The 19,348-nt window shown below is 36.4% G+C and overlaps 1 protein-coding gene across 21 annotated transcripts in view; it reads left to right on the top strand.

The window, feature by feature from the left end:
• Positions 1 to 19,348, top strand: part of GRM7 (glutamate metabotropic receptor 7) — a 770,235-nt gene that overhangs the window by 214,935 nt on the left and 535,952 nt on the right. For all 21 annotated transcript variants that reach the window (XR_004142565.2, XR_004142567.2, XR_004142566.2 and 18 more), the window contains exon 2: positions 16,938 to 17,154. Coding sequence is in view for 7 of the 21 variants with exons in the window: in XM_010984985.3 (XP_010983287.1) it covers positions 16,938 to 17,154 (217 nt within the window). In the remaining 14 variants the exon portion in view is untranslated. The remainder of the gene's footprint in view (positions 1 to 16,937; positions 17,155 to 19,348) is intronic.

Here is a 19,348-nt window from a genome sequence, read left to right as displayed (position 1 = left end):
GGTTTGACGGTTGAAAGAATGGTTATGCTTGTAAATGCCTGAGCATCTTGTTTGCCAGTATTTTGTTTGATATATAAATTTTCACTGTTTCCAGGACTGTGTGAGGTTTTCAGGGGAACTGAGTTAACTACTATTTACATCATAGACAGCTTGAAAGGATTCTTAAGCCACAAAATGTTAAATATCCCAAGATAAAAGGTTTTGTCTTTTAAGAAACTTTTTTGGGTGACTCTTCTCCTCTGTCTCTTTTTCTCCCTCTTTTGTTTCTCTTTCTCTCTGTCTTTTTATTTCTTTAACTTCTGTTAAGCTCTTCATTTTATACTGTCAGCATCTCTCTGTCTCTCTGTGACTTTATTCCATTTTTTCTCATGGCCAAGGAACTTGTAGTTTGTTTTAAAAAATGTATTTGGACACCTCTCTGAGATATTGGGAGCAAGATACACAGAGTCCTCTTTTAATAGGTTAAGTCAGCCTCAATTATCTAACTCTTCTGCTTCAGAAGAGTTATGCAAAGATAGGCAGGCAGTGGTTGGAAGCCACAAACTACTCCAAATCGTCATGATGCCTGCTTAAATGTGTTCATCTAAAAACTGATGCCACTTGGGAAATTATCCTACATTCTAGCATTTACTGGGAAGGTAGAGGAGATATTTGGTGAGATATTCTTTCTTTATTTATTTATTGAAATATAGTCAGTTACCATGTGTCAATTTCTGGTGTACAGCACAATGTCCCAGTCATGCATATACATACGTATATTCATTTTCATATTATTTTAAATTAAAGGTTATTATAAGATATTGAAAGTAGTCCCCGTGCTATACAGAAGAAATTTGTTATTTTTAATTTTTTAATTAAAAATGTAGTTTTTAAATTTTTAAATATTCTTTTTGAATTTCAAGACAGCAGCTGTCTTTACTTTATTTTCACAAGGTCACAGCTTTCTCTCCCCTAAAGAGGGACCACATCTCTCTGATTCCTAACATCTTCCACCGGATGGCTCCAGTGACTTGTCAGTGAACAGAACTGATCAGAGGATCTAACCAGTCGGTGTGGCTAGATTCACCATCACTGCAAAGAAAATGAATTAGACTATCTAAATAACAGTGCTGTATCATGTCATACAAATTAGAGCTAATATTTCAGCATTCATTATATCACGAATAATGTTAAATTCAAGGTGGTTGCCTTGTACTCCATTATTAGTATTTTTTAGAAAAGTTTTGGTTAAAATATTCCTTAGAGTGTAAAATACTTACTTAAAATACTCCAAAAATCTGTAAGCAGGTTTTTAGATTTCTAGGTAGATATATCCTTTAAACTATATATGGTATATATAGTATTTGTCATTAGTAATATATACAGTGTAACAAAATAGTATATTATAGTAAAATAGTAAATAGTAATACAGTAAATATTATAGTAAACATTATACTATACATACACACAGACACACACACAATATGTACAAATACTTTATTTCAAAACCTAAGAGAAACTAGCTCGAAATTTTCTCACATTTTTGTTACTTCCAATATTGTTTGCCCAACCCAAATGGCCAGTTGTCATATTTGGAAAGTTTTAGGTGAATCATCTGTCAGAAGTGGAGAAGTCAACATTCCTTAACATGCTTATTGATTTTACTGTAGCAATAGATTTAAGATCAGAATGAAAAGTGAACCCTTTTCTCTGAAGTATAATAGAGCCCGCCTGGGTAAATAGGATTCTTTTAAGTAGGAAGCACACATAGTATAATGTTAGACAGATAGAGGTGAAAGATGGTGACTGGAAGACTGGAAGAGCTCAAAATTAAGTAAATGCACGGGGCCCTTGGCTGAAAAACATCTGGCATAAAACAAAATGACAGTATTGAATAGAAATTAGAAGAAATTCTCTACTTGCCATATTTGTTCTTCAACTTTCAAAAAAATTACTTAAAGTATTGATCTCCTTGAGACTATTTAAGATTTGTGATTTTTTTTTAAGAGTATATCCTTTCACTGTGATGTGTCTTCATAGCTTTGCTTGACATTTTAGCAGGGAAATTATCTTTCTTTCTATTTTAAGCATGACTAGAAACATGACTTAAGTCTAACTGCTGAAACCCAGATACCTAAAACCCACAGCTTATTGCTCCAGGATGCATGGGCTGGTAATAATGATATAATGATCATCTCATAGAGTTTTCACTTGGAATGGTGATTTATAGTCATAGGTGTTTTCCTGCCATTGGTAGTGGAGAAGTCAAAAATTGTAACTTCTTAATTGCCCAACGTGGAATAGGTCAAGGGAACTATCTTTCCAATCCATGGAGAAACATGGCTGAAAAGAACCCTGGAACTTGAATAAATTATCACAAAGCTGTCTTTAAGGTGAATTCAGGAGAACCTTTTTGTTTTTTATAAATATTAAACTTGTCAGTGTTAAGAACATTTTTAAAAAAGAATTTTGGGTGGGAGAAAGTTGAACATTTTTAGTAAATGTTCATGGATGTTTATAGCAGAAGAATTGGGAAGTCATAAAGGCCAAGTCATTAGAAATACACTGATTTATTGTTTGGAATATTTTCATGAAAATAGGAGGGCTGTTTGGGGGTCATTGTAAGATGATCCTAACAGAAGTGTACTTCCAACATTATTTATCTCTTCTGGTCAATGTACAGTTGATACCTTCTTAAGGAATTATTGATTGCTGACTGTCTTCTTTGCCTTGTAAACAATTGTTTTAAGGTAGATTTAATCAGACCTGAATTGTCAACTGTATCTACTTACCAGTTCACTGACGTAGAGCCGCACATGGCCAACTCATACCCATCCTTCAGGATCGTGGTAGGTGATGGCCGCTCTCTTTGGATTCTTTCTTCTTCCTTACTGATAAACCTCAGTTTTTTTTTTGAGGTAACAGTGTACACAACTAAATTTTTTCAAAAGTATTTTCTGGCCATCAAGTTTACCATTTTGGATAATGATGTAGATGGAAGTGTTGTGTACAAACTTGGAAGTTTCCATAAAAGGACTTCACCCAACTGAAAAAGGTGCCCCTTTGCCTTTTTCCATATCTCCTCTCTTGCTGTCTGGAATAGGTCCTGACTGCAGAAGCTTTGGGATATCTGGGACACTGAGTGGCCTTGAGAGTATAGTTGACTAGCTAGGATGCTCAAGCAGAGAAATACAAAGAGCCTGGGTCCCTGGTGCCTATGAAACTGCCATGCCAGCTCTGGACTATTTACATATCAATTTATTTTATGTAAGAGAGCAGCAAACATACTTTTGAGCATCTATTACTTTGAGTTTTCTTTGTTTGCAACCAAATCAGTTCATAATTTAGCTTAAAAATGAAAAGAAATCTTTCTAATTCTGAAATCTAATAGAGAAAGGGACTGAACACTTAGAACAGTATAGATTTTGAGAAACATCATTGTAGAATCTAGTAAAAAAAAAAGTGATTCTCGTTCTTTCTCAGTGACTCTATGACCTTGTGAGTTTTGGTAAAGTACTTTCCCTCTCTGAGTATCATTTCTTTCTATAAAAGCAGAGATCTGAATCCATTAGTACTGATGTCCTATTCTTGACCTTTTGAGAAACATTGTCCTTGCAACCTGGAATCTGCAGGACAAGATCAGGAAGAGGGAAAAATGCTCAAGTTCAGCCAAGACTTTCCTCTGACAGGAATCCATGCATTGTGCAAGGGATTAGTAGTTCCAGTTCACATTCCTTCCAGAAGCACTGGTGTTAACATCCAGCAAATAATGCTGTCCTTGATGAATTTCTCCATCCTCCTCAGTCTCCACAGGAAGCAGCCAACCTAAATGCAATTACATACAAAAAAACAAACAAACATGCAATCATGGTAATTAGAAGATGATATGGTAGCAGGAGATGGGATAGCAAAAGTTGCAGGATATAGGAAAGGGATATTAAAAATGGTACATTCTAGAACAAATCAGTATTTCCAACCATGTGCAGTGAAGAGAACCTACCAGGCTACTTCAACCTGAAAAGTATCTTGAAAATTTTACAGGAGGTAGTTTTCTCCCACACATACTTAACCAAGGAACAGTCTCCTGATTCCCAGTCCCCAGAGCTGCAGCTAAAATAGAATTGGGTAAAATGGTTTTCTTTCCAGAGGGAGGTGTTTGAGCCAATGAAAGACATGAGTGCAGAAACCATTACAAGCCCTGCTGGCTTGCAGTTTGCAGTTCTCTTTTAATGTAAATTCAAATATTTCACGACAATTATATCAAGTTCTAGTAATCCTGGATGAGTTCCAACAGTGTTTTGGACCTCTGGCGAAGACTTAACCCTTCCAAAGCTTTACTGTTTGTTTTCTTTTTTCTCTTCTTCTATGTTCATCTGGGAACTAAGAAGAAAGACTGAGAGAAAATAGACAAAAGCTCAGCTTTGCTTACTCCACCAACTCCCATGATCTGCAGGCAGTGGGGATCCTTACTAAGTTGGCAGATTCCTTATCGCCCCTAACGGCAGGTCATAGCCTGCTTCAGATACCAGATGAAACCATGAAAACCTTTGTCCCAGAGACCTTGTTGAAGAATCAAGGACATTTTCTCTAATGGAATCCTTGTTAAGTGATGCTAATATTTGAGTGAAGGAGACTCTTAATTATTACCCTGGAGGTATTTGGAACTTTGTAACTCTTGGGATTTCTGTTTATGTATCCCCTAATGATTCCTCCAAGAGTGCAATAATTGGTGTTAAAAAGATTTTATGTATTTTATTAATCTGCAAGAATAATGATTATAGTAAAAGAAACACAATAACTTTCAGTAGGTCTTAGTTTTAGTTCATCATCCTGCCTTATCCTTTTCTCTAGCTGTAAATCAAGTGGAATTATAGATTCTACCCTCAAACCTTACAAGTTTTTCAGCTTTCTTCAGAGGAACATCGCTTCTTCATTACCCTGTGCATTTGTCTTTCCCATCCTCTTCCCCAGAATAGACTTTCCTTTTTTTCTTTGCTAAGAGAAATCTGCCTCCCATCCTCTAGTTAGCTTCGATGCCTCTTGATCATGTCTTCTTCAAACTTCCAGTTTCTTGTAGTTGTTCTCTCCTCAGTGACCCCTCTGTGTCTGATTTAGACCAGTTGCCCCCATCAAAGTGGTTTCCAGGGAATGAGACTAGTAATTCTTTGGAAGAAAAGGATTATGGACCAAATATACTGTGTAAAAGCCACGTATTTTCCATACCCCGCCATATGGTGAGTAACAATGCGTGAATGTCCTCTTGGAGCTAATTACGCATTCTTCAAATAATTTTTGGGTGCTGACAGGCATGTCAAACTCAATTTAATTTGAAATAGTGACTATATAGTTGCCCGAGACACAGTTACACATTAGCCACATAACTTACTTGTCTTCTTCCCTGCTGAGAGAGCCCAGATTATTTTTCTGGCAACAAGAAACCCATCCCTAGGGGTTGAATCATAAGTCAATCATGGCAATCAGTGTTTGAAGTAGGGATGATAATATGACATGGTTCTGGCCAATGACCTAGGAGGAAAATATGATGAGGAGGGGGAACATTTCAAAAAAAATTTTTAAAAACCAACTCCTTGACCACAAGTCAAATAGATAAGAGAAAGCCTTTGTTCAGCCCTCCCTTCCTTCATTTAACAATGTCACATGAAGCATGATGCCTAGTGCACTGGGAACTGCCTCATGACCCTGAGACAAAAGTTAAGAGAACTTTAGTAGAAAAATACAATCCCTTAGCGTAGTTGAGACACTAAACTAATCTGCAAACCAGCTACATGCAGACTTACTTTGTGGTTTTATTATCTAAGTCACTATTCATTGAGTAATACATTACTTAGAGCCAAAAGTATTCTCACTAGTGATTTTCAAAAGCTGAAATCACTCCAACATTTTCTAGAAACCTACAGTGTACATGATGTGATCTGATAAGATACGTAACGTAAAACTTGGACAAGATTTCTTTCCTCAAGGAGTCTGGTAGCAAACAAATAGCGGTCATGTAAAAATAGGGTGGAAGCTGAGTCACGAACAGCAAAGTGGGATGAGGAACAAGAGAGGACTCAGCTTAGCTGGAGGGAACCAGGGGAAAGTCCCTGAAGCTGTTTGCGTGTAATCAATCTGGGTCTTGAAGAAGTACTAGAATTTAAATTAGCAAAAATATGAAGCGTGTATTTCAGGCCAATACATAAGCCTCGATGTAAATAAGAAAAGGCCACAGAGATGTAAATACATTCATTTTGTTGAATGATCTGATATATTTGATTACAGTTTTACTTTGGAATAACTTGGATGTTGTGCGTGTGTGTGCGCACATGTATGCGCACTTTAAGACGTTTTAGAAGGTTTAAAATGCTAATTTATACTTAGCTCAAATTTTATTTTCTACCATGTCTATGATACCACCCTAAGTCACTCTCTTATCATTCTCTTATTTAACTCATTTTTTTTTTTCTCTTTTCTTTTTAAATGTAGGTACTGGACATTGAACCCAAGAGTTTGTGCATGCTAAACATGCACCCTACCACTGAGCCATACCCCCTTTTGTTTTCTTTCTGGTATATATCTTTATGGTATATATGTGTGTGTGTGTATGTATATATACACAGATACATATGTGTAAGAGTGTGTGTGTGTACATATATATTTATATATTAGATTGTCAGTCCTCTAAAACTGGTTAATCTCTTTAATTGTTATATCTATAGTTCCTAAATTTTACAGATTAAAAAGTAACTGGTCATGTGCTACTAGAGTAGTATTGTGTTATCTGAATCAAATAATAGGAAATTATTTACTGTGCAGAAACCTTAGTTATCTTTTTTGTATTAACAAAGGGTCAGAAATGCTCGTTCATCTGGAGTCTGAGCCTTACAAAAGCTAAGATAAACAGCGTAGTTCTCCTCCTTTTTATAAGGGGAAAAAAAGTAAATAAGAAATTTTCGTCAAGTAAGCCTCTTTCAGGGAATCAAAGGATCAGCACAGATTTAACTCCACCTTCTGGAACATCTACATCTGTAGTCTCGTACGATGAGAATTAATGTGCCTGCAGCCCTGCCAGACCCTGAAAGTGGCTTCTGAATCATTAAGCAGAGCTTGCATCAGGTTCAGGAACGTCTCTAAGTGCACTTCGTCGTGCTCTTACTTTTTGAAAACTGGGCTTCATGTAGAGTATAGCACAGAGCCGACCACAATATTCAAGTAACATAACGCCGCATTTCCATCCATCCCAAATAATCAAGGTTTTTTTTTTAATATAACGTACATCCTGAATAATCACGAAATTCACAGTGGTTCTAGGAGTGAAATAAGTTTGGATTTAATTTTATTCTCTTTTGAAAAAGACTTCCTTCACTGGAAGGATTTCCTGGCTGCGTCCGTGTAGAGGACTGAGCCTTTCGGCAGTTGTCACTACGCTTTCTTCTGAGGGACCAGATGACTGAAGGTGGATGGGAAACACGCGGAGGTTCAGTAATTGGAAACGATTGGCAGGTAGAAAGGACAATAGGTGAGGTATAGAGAGGCCACAGGACGTTAAAAATATCTCATTTTATTTTCACTCTGTGACCACGTTCTTATGAGTGTAGTTGTCCTTTTGCACTGATAAACCTGTAGCCCAGTGGTTCTCAACCATGGTGATTTTGAACTGCCTCCCTGCTCCCTAACGCACACACATGCGCACACACACGGGGATACTTTGCTTTGTCTGCAGTTATTTTGATTGTGACATCTGTAGGCTATACTCCTGGCATTTAGTGACAGAGGCCAGGGATGCTTCTAAACATCCTGCACTGCACAGGATGGCCCCTCTCCCCACCACACAAAGAATGACCTGACCCCAGGTGTCAGTGGTCCCGAGGTTGAGAGACCCTGGTCTACAGAGATTTGGCATTTATATTGCTAGCGAAACACAAACCAAACCTCTAGGTCTGAGACTGTGGCCTTTGGGGCCTGAAAGAGATCTAAGATCACTTCTAATGTGTTAAGAAATGTTAAATAAAACACTTACTTTGGTTACTTTTTTGTGTCTTAATATATAGCGGTTTACAGGGATTCTGGGTAGAGATAATTCATGAACATGTAGGATTAGGAAGGACTGTGAAAAGTTATAAATATGACTTTCCCCCTTTTCTTCTCTCCATTTGCTTGGTAAAGTGTATGTAGGTGATTTCTGTGGTGCCCTGTTGGGAGGGAAGTTTTGCTTTGTACATTTTTTTAAATTGAGGTACAGTCACGTACATTGTCACTTTATGGTATAGAAATATGGGTAGAGGTATTTCTCCAATCTACAGAAGACCTCAGAAAGCCTATTTACATGCTACACATGCATTTGCAACCCCTCACGCACTTAAAACCAGGCTGCCTATCTACACAAACAACACTGGGCTGAATAGCACTGTTTGTGACTACGGTGCATACAATTTCATTTTGTGAATATTCCATCTTTGCCCTGTAGGGTAGCTTGGGCTCATATGATTAACCTCATTTTGGGGGTAGAGAATAATCTTGTCTAGCTTTTTTTTGTTGGGGGAGAGGTAATTAGGTTTACTTACTTAGTTTTTTTAGAGGAGGTACTAGGGATTGAACCCAGGACCTTGTGTATACTAAGCATGCTCTCGGCCACTTGAGCTGTACCCTTCCCACTTATCTAGCTTGACAGCAGCTACGTGTATTGCTGTTTTGGCTGCTATAAACCACCCGAAAATTATAACTTTCGCCTGAATTTCTATGTTTCATAAGAAATGGGGAGAGACAAGTTCTATCTCCAGCCCTATTTCTAACATTTTCCAATAGGGAGTTGTGTAAGATATTTAGGTTTCCCGCCCTTCCCCTGACATAACCATCATAATTATCTTCACTGTCATCATTGTCAGTAACCACACCCTTATATCGTTTCCTTTCAGACATTTCCGTAAGAAACACCTTTTTTTGGTCTGTGAATTCTGACCATGCCTTGATATCACATCTTGCTTGTTTCCCTTGGTCTAGATCAGGTTGTGTGATTCCCCTTGCATCAGTCATGTAGCTAAAGGAATCCTGTGTCCTGAGTGGACAACTTGTGTCTGTATCTGCAGTACCATCATCTCTAAACTACAGAAGCTCAGGATGAGGAAGGCAAAACAGTGAATATTCACGAAAATAATATGTGTATCTATTATAGGTTGTTGCAAAAATTCATGAGATTATATGTATAGAGTATTGCCTATCCCAAAGCCCAGTATATATAGATATTTAATCAAATAATAATAATAAAAAAACCAGATAACATTATTTGAAATACGTACTAGACACATTTGACTTGCAGTCTACACATAAAAGGACTTGGTTTTAAGGAAACGTTTCCTTCCACTTAATAGAATGTAGAAGGAATTTGGTGTTATGCCATTAAAGAAATGAAAGGCAAAGGAAAAAGATTTGCAACCGTTGATGATAATCTTTGTCATGAGTAATTTAAAGTCGAGTGAAATTCCAGACTTTAAACTAATTCAGAATTATTAGTCATTCTTTAGTACTTTGAAATAAATAAATACTATCAAAAATCAGAATTGAAGCCCAACCAGCCTATTACGAGCAGAGATGTTACCTAGGGAAGAGACATATATAAATCTTTGAGAATGATGCTTCAAAGAATAAGCCTGAAAGGGTTATTTGACCATTTTTCCTTTTTTGAGGGATCCATATCAATAAAGCTTAATAAGAACTAAGAGTGAAACTACTGCTAACTGTGAACTTAATAATGCCCCACTGGGAGTTCATTAATATCTCAACAGGTACACTGAAGCATTATCTTAATTGCTCATGATACTTCCAGAAAATGCCTTTTACAAGTTTTGTGGCAACTGCCCTCTGGAACGAGTGTTAGTACATTTTGTATTGCCTTTCTTAGCTGTGTGAATTCCCTGGGAATATGGGACTGCAAACCTCATTTAGCTTTCCAAAAATAAGAAGTTCCCAGGTGACTGACTTTGTTATAGGCACTGCTCTTATAATATAAAGAGGAAGAAGCTCAAAATGCATGAAACCATTTTCAGATCTTTCCTTTTTACTTAATTGAAATGGTTCCTTCACTTTTATGAATATTTAGGTATTTATCTTTGATGACAATTGAGCTGGTGTTGAAATAGTGGTAGCAATTTGGATTTTTAAAATATTTATAATAACTTAATCTCGTCTACATCTGGCCTTGGGTCTTCAGTTATTTTGACAGATGTTGACACTAAGATGATGCTTAAAGGGGTGTATTTCTAAGCCCATGGGATTCCTTTGCCTTTACAGAGATTAGGGGATGAAATTAAATTTAAAAGGGTTCTATCTTGTTGACATTTGGAAGGTGAAAGTACTTCACATATGATAATATTTGATTTTGCATGTATTAGAAGTGACATAAGATTGCTTTTTCTAGATGTGTTTAATATATTCCTTCTCACTTTTTTTTCTTTTTCTTTTTTGAACTGATAATGGCAATGTTAACAAAAAGTAAGGGCATTTAACTAGAATTGAGAACCTAGGACCCCAAACACTAATTTCTTCTTGCATCTGACAGCCGAGCTGGTGCCAGAAGGAAGAAATACTAAGGAGACAACAGGGCAGGATCACTCTGTTTAAAATGATAAACCCTAGTATGTCTTGTAGAGTTAGACAAACTCTGAGTACTGTGGTATCTGTTGCTTGGAGTTGTCAAGTCTTAGGCCTAAGAGAAAAGAAACCAGAGTGAACAGCCCCCTAAATGACTCCCTAAGTCTCTTTACCTTTGAACCCCCATCCATTGTCAGTTTGTCCTATATTCCAATGATGAAGAAAGAAATCCCTGGAGAAAATTTGCCAGGGAAAAGAAAGAGTGAGAAAAGTGTTTGCTCCTGTGCCCGGGGCAGACATAACTCCTAAATGATGTGGGTCCTTCTGGCCCCACAAACTGTGTGCATGAAGGACTCTGTTCCCTTAGGATTAGTCCATTCATTATTTTACTGGCTTACTCTTTCATTCACTGAATAATGATCAGGTTTGTATCCTGTACCCAGTATAGTGCTTACCAGTGATGATAAAATGTTGAACAAGGTCCTTGCCTTCCATGAGGGCAAGTACTGTCTAAGAAAGTTGCGAACAATAAACATAATTAAGCAGATAATTTATTAAATGAGAGTTGTGACATTTGTTACCAAAGAGAATTAGTGCTCCAGAACTCATCAGTTGTCCTTCCTGTAACTCTTACTTTCTAGGGCAAACCCTGGAAAGGTCAGGAGAGAGCCGTGAGCGCCTCATAGTGATTGGTGTGTGCCACTAAATAACTGGATAGAATGTAACTTGATTCTTTCAGTCCCCCTAAAAAATTCAGTCACCACAATCACTTGTACTGGTGAGATATGAATACTGATGACTTGAAAGTTTTTACAGAGTATAGGAGATGTAAATTATTTAAATGTCTATTTTAACTATTCTTGAAATTAATTTTCCCCTAACCTGTTTTTTTTAGATTTACAGAAATTCTTAGATATGCATAAATATTTTAAAAGTTAAATTACAGTGAATTGGGCTTTTCTTTTCTATTTTAAGAATAATATATGGGTTTGGGAAATGTCACATCTGGTGACTTGAAGAATGATGGTTTTTATTGCTTTTTACTGTTTGCTTTTCAGTGTTTGAAAAGGGTCAGGAAAGTTGACTTCTGCATAAATTTTAAATGATAATTTTGAGGTGTGAGACCTGCTTTGTCTCAAAAATCTTGATTACTTGAAGCTAGTTTTCTATCTTGTGATTAGTGTTACCTGACTCATGTCTTGGGAGAAATAATTGGAGAAACAGAAGATTTTCTTTGAAAAAGAGACTTAGTGGAGGGAAATAATTTTTCAACTATTTGAAGACACATGTGTACTGTATGTTCTAGCTAAGACTATATTTAGGAAAAATAATTCTTCATTTGATCAGGAGTTTTTCAAGAGTAAATACTAGTTGGTTTTAAATGCTCACTGTTGGGAAATAGGAAAAAGTAAAGTTATTTTCAGCATTTTCATTCTTATTTTCCTGGAAGATCTAGCTGATGTAATTAGAAAAGAAAACTAAATGATTTCTTGTAATATGGCTTAATTACCTGGAAATCCCAATTAAAAAAACCCAAGGTAATTAGAACTAATAATTTTAATAAGGGTGTAAGTCATAAAGTAAACATACAAAAATTAATAAATTCATATATGCCAGCAATGAATAGAAAACAAAATGAAAATTTTATATCATTCATAATTCAATAAAAATAACAATTATCTGGAAAGAAAGTTAGTAATGTGCAAGTCCGACATGGAGAAAGTTATAAAATTTTATTAAGTGAAAAGGATGAACAATGAAATAGATTAAAAATAGGTATTTTCCCATAGGGAAAAATAAAATATTATAAATGTATTCCAAATTAATTTATAAATATAATGTAATTCTCATCAAAATTTTAATAGAAACTTGTGAACTTGAAAATATTGTATGAAAGTTCAGCTAGAAAATTAAATGTGTGATTATCCATGGTAATTTTTGAAAGAACAGTTATGAAGTGAGAATATATTCCAAGTATTATAGCTCTAAAATAATCTAAGTTTATCTGAGCTAAATAGTAAAGCACTGTCCCAAGATTCAGAAAACAGAGAAGTGGAATAGTGGAGAATACACCCCAAAGACCCAAAGGTATTTAAAAATTTAATATATGACAAGATATGGTCTTTGCTATCAGTGGTGAATGAGTAATTAGTGCATGGTGCTGCAGCAAGTAGTTAACTATTTGAGATAAAACGTATAGATTGCTGGTCTACATTATATAACAGTGGCCAGTAATTTCCACACAGGGACATATTTAATTGTAAATCTCAAATATTTGACATTTTGCTTGGGGGGTGGGCTTGAACAATATTCTAAGAACATACTCATTATGTCTACAGAGACTTGAATTAGCGCTGAAGATTTTTTTTCTTCTAATGGTAGGAGAAACTTGAAAAATGCTTAATCATTTAACGATAAAGGTTAGATTTAGCTTAGGAGTAGTTTAGCAGAATATTATGCTACCGGAAAGAAAGCGAGAGAAAAATGAAAGGTGGAGGGAGGGGGGAAGGGAAAGGAAGATGAGATTAAGATTCAGGTTTCCATAATTAAAAATACATACGTACATACCACATGACACACACAAAAAAGATAGAGATTTAACAGAATGTTGACAGGAATTAAGGCTTTAAAGTTATTTTCTTGTCTCTGTTTCTCTTTTTCATAAATGATATACGTATTGTTAGTTTTATAAGAAAAATTACAAACTCAAACACAGTAGATTATAGATGTTTTTAACCCTATTTGATATACATCATTATCCATACCATTTTTGTGTGATTTTTATAAAGAACAAAGAATAACAAATTTTTATAAAGAATCAAGAATAACAAAATATGATGAAATGAAGGTTTAGACCTACAATAAAGATGTTTTGGGTTTTTTAATTGGAAAAAGGAAAGCTTAAAGGGAGATGTACTATTTATTTTTATACAGCAGAGTTAGGATCATACTAGATTGTCTTCATCAAAAGATCAGTTCTGCATTTTCAAAGGAGACTGGCAAGAGGGGAGAATTTCAATAGCAGAAAAAGAAAGTATAGCTAGATATCAAGGGCAGTGTGTCAGTTAATCACTAAAAGTGACTAATAATAATTTGGTCAGTTTCAGGTACCAGTTTTAATACCCACTTCAAAATAATTACTATGTAGGCTTAAACTTAGTTTGAAAACAAGTAACTAAACATACAGGATAACAGTTTAATAAGTATACAGCCTGTTTCATAGGTTGTGTACATGGGTTCTCCATCTCTTACTGCTAGGAGGGATAGCCTTACACAGTTATATTTTTATCTCAGAAATGAAATCCACTAGATCTTTCATTCCTTATTCTGGCGTCATTGTATGCATAGTATGGAAGTGAGTGCCATTGAATATAGGTTGTATGTATGATCCTCAGGAGACATACATGACTTAAGCCAGTTCCTCATTTATAATAGAAGAGATAAAGCATGGAAGAGATAAACCACCTATAGTAACCATTTTCAAAGTGTGCATGGTAGTGAGGAAAAAATCTGTTTCACCAGGATTTTCTTTGCTAAAATGTTGGGCACAGTTTAGAAAATGCATTTGCATTGGAGGTATTTCACAATTGCTATGTTTTACAGCAACAATATAAATACAAATTTGAGTAGAGGGCTGGATATATCTTTATTAGTACACCTTCACAGGTAGAAAGGGATTTTGGCAGGGAAGGCATCTGTGCAACAGCACGAGCATTTTCCATTTCCACAAGTTGAAATTGATGGAAAAATACTGACATGCTTGGCTTCTTTACTTTTATCTCTTGTAAGAAAAGGTATTTCTCTCCCTTCCTCCCTCCCTCCATTTTTTGTCCAAAAGCTTTATTCAGTTAATTTTTCACATAAAATTTATAACCCATGAACTATAAATGAAACATAAGGAACTCAATCCGTTTGCATAGTTGTATGAACTTTAATAAGGTGTTTAAATATAATGTTTGAACAACAGCCTAAGAGTGACCTATAAAATTACTTTCAGTGGCTCAGTAGTCAGTGTTGTGGACAGAAATTGGCCTGGATTCCAGTAATCTACTACTCTTCCTTGTTTTATGCTGATTATTAAAATGTTTTAGTAACAATTTATCAGAGTTTTTAGTTTTAGTAACAAAGTATCAGAGTTAAAGAGTTCAGAAGTTTGCATTGGGCTGTGTCTGGTTTGAGTATTGCTCTCTATCTTACAACTTTGTGACTTGAGGTAAGGTCATATTCTCCTTTCAAGTCTCAATTTCCTCTCTTGTAAAATGATTTAATAATAGTATAGTATCATATCGTATAGTGAAGAATATTTACTAATGGTTAGATAAGGCAATACATGAAACTTTTACAACATTCTTGGCATGTGATGAAGAGTTAAATAGTAGATACTATCTCTAACACAATAATGATAGGAATGTGTAAACACATTTTCTTAGGATGATGCGGAAAATGTTTTTGCTAATGCATCAAAAAGAACTTGGAAAGTCAAATGTGGAGAATGGGTAATCATAGTAAGAAAACACACATTTTTCTCTCCTTTGATTGTCATTACCCCCATAGATTAAGTGCCCATGCTGATCCAGGCATCATGCTAAACAATGCACATTTGTATTTCCTGCCTCTCAAAACAATCCTGCAGGAATTAAGGTAGCCAATTCAATGAGGTGAAATACTCACCAAAGTAAACCTAGTGAACAGAGAAACGTCAGGCTTTGATTTCAGATCTTCTCAAGGCCAAGTCCCATTTTATTTGGATTGCACCTCACTGCCCCTAGAACTGAGGAGTTCCTAAGATGAAGACCAACAGGAGTCTTGAAGGCTCTCTCACACTGGCTTTGGACTTTCAGTCAGGGACACATGGCCTGCCCCTAGTGGTCGTAGAGCAGAACTGCATCAGAGCTAGGCTGCATGGAAAATAGTGAGTCCTCTGAGGGACCACTTGACTTGACTGTGATGGTAACCAAGAAAAACTGGTGGAGAAATGAGCTGTACAGAAGTGGTGCCCAGCTTTGAACAATGGCCAGTGGATAAACTTTAGGCAAACTGTCCTGGAAAGAGAATAATAGGTTAATATTGATTAGAATGTTTAGGGCTCAAAAGAATTAAGAGTGTAGCTTTGATATTTTGGAGCAAAGACTTGGACTGTTGGGCTTTGTCTGAGCAAAGATCAAAACTGGTTTTTAGATCCATGAGCAATTCTTATGATAAAGCAAGGGCAAGTTCTGGAGGGTTTACAACCAGAATTTTGTAGGAGTTGATCACTCTTACGATCAGTGTACCAATCATGGTCTGCTGCATACTTGTGTTAAGAGAAAGTGCTAGGAGGCATTGTGTTGTGAAAGTAACTAGCTCAGAGATCCTGAAATTAGGCCCTAAGTCATCATCTTTGAGGTCTTCTCAGGTATTTGGGGTCCTGGACAAACATTTTTTTTAAGGGCCTGTTTCTATATACATAATTTGATTTAACTGAAGTTAGCCTGTGAGGACTACTCAGGTGTCTAATCTCACATGATCCTAAGAAATAAATACTGTGCCAGCCAAGGGGAGTAATCTGCTTGTTAGGTTTCCCTCTTGGAACCAGGTTCCTGCTGTAGGAGGATCCATATAGGCACAAATTCTAGAACCCCTTGAAACATCTGAGTAATCCACGTGAAATAGAGAGTTCTCTAAAAGAAAAAAAGCGGGGGCAGATTAGAGGTCCATGTGGCTTTACCCAGACTGTCAGCCCTCTCTCAGAATCCAAATGGAAACTTAGATAATTTTGAGAAAGGCCCTCTGAAGTACAGGAACCATGAAGCGATGGCATTGGGTCAAGGAACCCCCTTGCCTGGGTCTAAGGATGCTACTGAGCTGCGTTCATTCATTGAGCTTGTTAATGGGAAGAAGAAAGTAAATAGTGCATCTAGCTTGCTTAGATATGTCCTCACAGGTGATCAGCACTCAATCAGTGTTAGACAGTAATGACATCCATCAATATTCATAAGATGTGTCAACTAAGACGATCTCTGTACACACTCCAGTTAGGCTTTGTGTGTCTTTTGTTTCTATCAGTTTATGAGAAGTAAAGCATGGTTCACAATGTTAACCAGAATGGTTCTAATTTTTTTTTCTCCTCACCACCATGACCTTTGTAATTCTCATCCCATCCTCATTCTTTTCTCCAAGAAGAGAAAATAAAATGCCAAGGCACAAGAGTAGATGCTTTTTGTGCCATTAGGAAGTGGTTGGTTGCATTTAGGTGGTCTACTATTCCATGTGGTGTTTGGCAAAGCACGCTTCCTCTTTGGAGCTCAAGCTCTGTGTTTAAATTGTCGTAAGTATAAATGAATCTCTCACATCCTGATGGTGTGCTCTCATGCAGTGCTTTCTTGTCTTTTCAGATCCCCCAGATTAGTTATGCATCAACGGCACCCGAGTTAAGTGATGACCGGCGCTATGACTTCTTCTCTCGTGTGGTCCCACCCGATTCCTTCCAAGCCCAGGCCATGGTAGACATTGTAAAGGCTCTAGGTTGGAATTACGTGTCTACTCTCGCCTCTGAAGGAAGTTATGGAGAGAAAGGTGTGGAATCCTTCACGCAGATTTCCAAAGAGGCAGGTAGGAAGAGATTACAATGATCAAGATGACCCTCTTCCAATGTCTTTAGTTTGTAGATTTCTTTCGATCTTTATTAAGCAAACGTTATTGCTAATCACTCGATCCCTACTCTCACATTCCCCACTGCCTATGAAGTAAATCTGTAATATCTTCATCCACAACACTTTGTTGTTTTTGAAAAGAATGTCTTCAAAACAATGAAACTGAAATCCCTTGAAATATTACTAGAAGAAATAGAGAGGAAAGAAAATGTGTACTGAAACTGTATCTTACTACTGTGTCATGGATAATAGTGTGGATACAGCCGGTATATGGAAACCTGAGCATGTATGGCTAAATGTGCCTCTTCATGCATGCCTTTCCTTCTGCCCCTCTCCACAATGGGGAGAATTGTTTAAATTACAAGTACCCAATCATAGTGACACTTTGCTTTGAAGGCAAATGACAGTGAGGGTTCTGAACGACTTGGCCAAAACAAAATTAAATCAATTATCCAGGCAGTAGAACATATTTAGACAAATAGTCTTTGAAACTAGATTCTCTTGAGAAAGAGGGTTCTATTTGGTAGCATTTAGAGAAGATTCTTTTATGTTTGTTTATTTAGCTCAAAATGGAGGTAATGAGTTTAAATATTTGGCCAGCTGGCTTCCATTGGGCAGATTTTGAAAAATGAGACAAACTCTTCAAACTTAGGAATCCTGACAATAAATATGCTGGTTTCCCCATATGGAAATATTGGATCTTGTAAACATATTTTTTAAAAAAAACATGCTTGTGTATTCCTAAAAAGTTCTTATGCTAAAGTTGTGTCCTCAGTTTTGGTGGTAAGAATATTATCCAAAGTATCATTGACCAGAGTAGTTAACTAACCTTAAAGCATACAAGTAAGCCAGGTAATAGAAATGAAGGTTTGTTTCATGTGGAAAGTTGTCATAAATCCTTAAGACATGGCTTTGAGTATTTGATGGTCAGACGACAGATAGACTCAGTTGTATAAATGCCCCAGTTTATAGATGGCATGTCTGCATGTGGCTACTGAAAGGAAGGAGCTGGACTTGCTTATGAATCTTGTGTTTTTAACTCAGTGCCTCATCATTGATTCTAATTTCAAAAATTCGCTGGAGAGCTGAGTCATACTCTTCCTTGTGACTGAAATACTCTCACCTTTGACTGCGTAGCTCCTAGTCACTGACAGATCTCCCCCGGAACACCATTTCTACCTTCAAACAAACACATTCACAGAGCATCCTTAATTCTGCCTGCTTGGTCTTGTGTTTCTAGTGTCTTCTCCCACAATACTGATCACATGTTAGCACAGTTTGTTGTTGTCATTTCCTATCCGGTCCCCTAGACTCTAAGAGAGATCATGTCTGAGTCACTGCTGTAGTCTCAGCTGCTGTGTTTCTAAGGAAAACGTTTCTGGTGTAATTCAGTGAGAAACTTACGGATTAGGAAATAAATCTTAACTCTGGCCTTGTGTCTTGTATGCTGTGACTTATAGGACTTGTTAACATCCAAATTCATGGATCTGTAAAGAAAAACTCATCATTTTTGATAACTGTGTTTTTATATGTCTCTGTTTTTTTGACTTCTGCTCTGACCAAAATAATGTTATAGGCTGACTTAGGAACATATCTAAAATATGGGAATAATAGCCAAGATGAAGAGAAAACAGAAGTAAGATAGTGAGGTAATAAATAAAGCTCAGAAATAAAGTTTGAATACCATCTTGTTCTACATAATTACTGTAAGTAGATCTCAAATTTAATAGTGAACTTTGTTCTAGACAAAGAAAAGGGCACTACCCACTTTGTTACAAAATGTACAATGTTCATAAGGTCAGAATTATGTTGATTGTTCAGTAAAGGACAGAATCAAGACAAATATTTGCATTTATAAAAGACTATATTCTATAGACAGGTCAGTGGTAAGTTTCATATGTTTTTTTATTCCTGGTGTCACTTGGTGAAAGCTTAAGTTGTAAGAGTCTACTGTATAATGACTCTTCAAGGAGGAGAAGCCCTTGTAATACTGTCTGAACATCCTGGTTCATAATTTTATCTAATCATACATTGAAATGCTCAAAAAGAAAATCATGTTATTGGCAGCCATTATTTATTTTTTTTATTGAAGTACAATCAGTTACAATGTGTTGATTTCTGGTGTACAGCACAATGTCCCAGTCATATATAAA

Source organism: Camelus dromedarius, chromosome 17, assembly GCF_036321535.1.
Source record: "Camelus dromedarius isolate mCamDro1 chromosome 17, mCamDro1.pat, whole genome shotgun sequence".
Taxonomy (NCBI): domain Eukaryota; kingdom Metazoa; phylum Chordata; class Mammalia; order Artiodactyla; family Camelidae; genus Camelus; species Camelus dromedarius.
The sequence above is the reverse complement of the archived record's forward strand: the minus strand, read 5'-3'. Positions and strand labels throughout refer to the sequence as shown.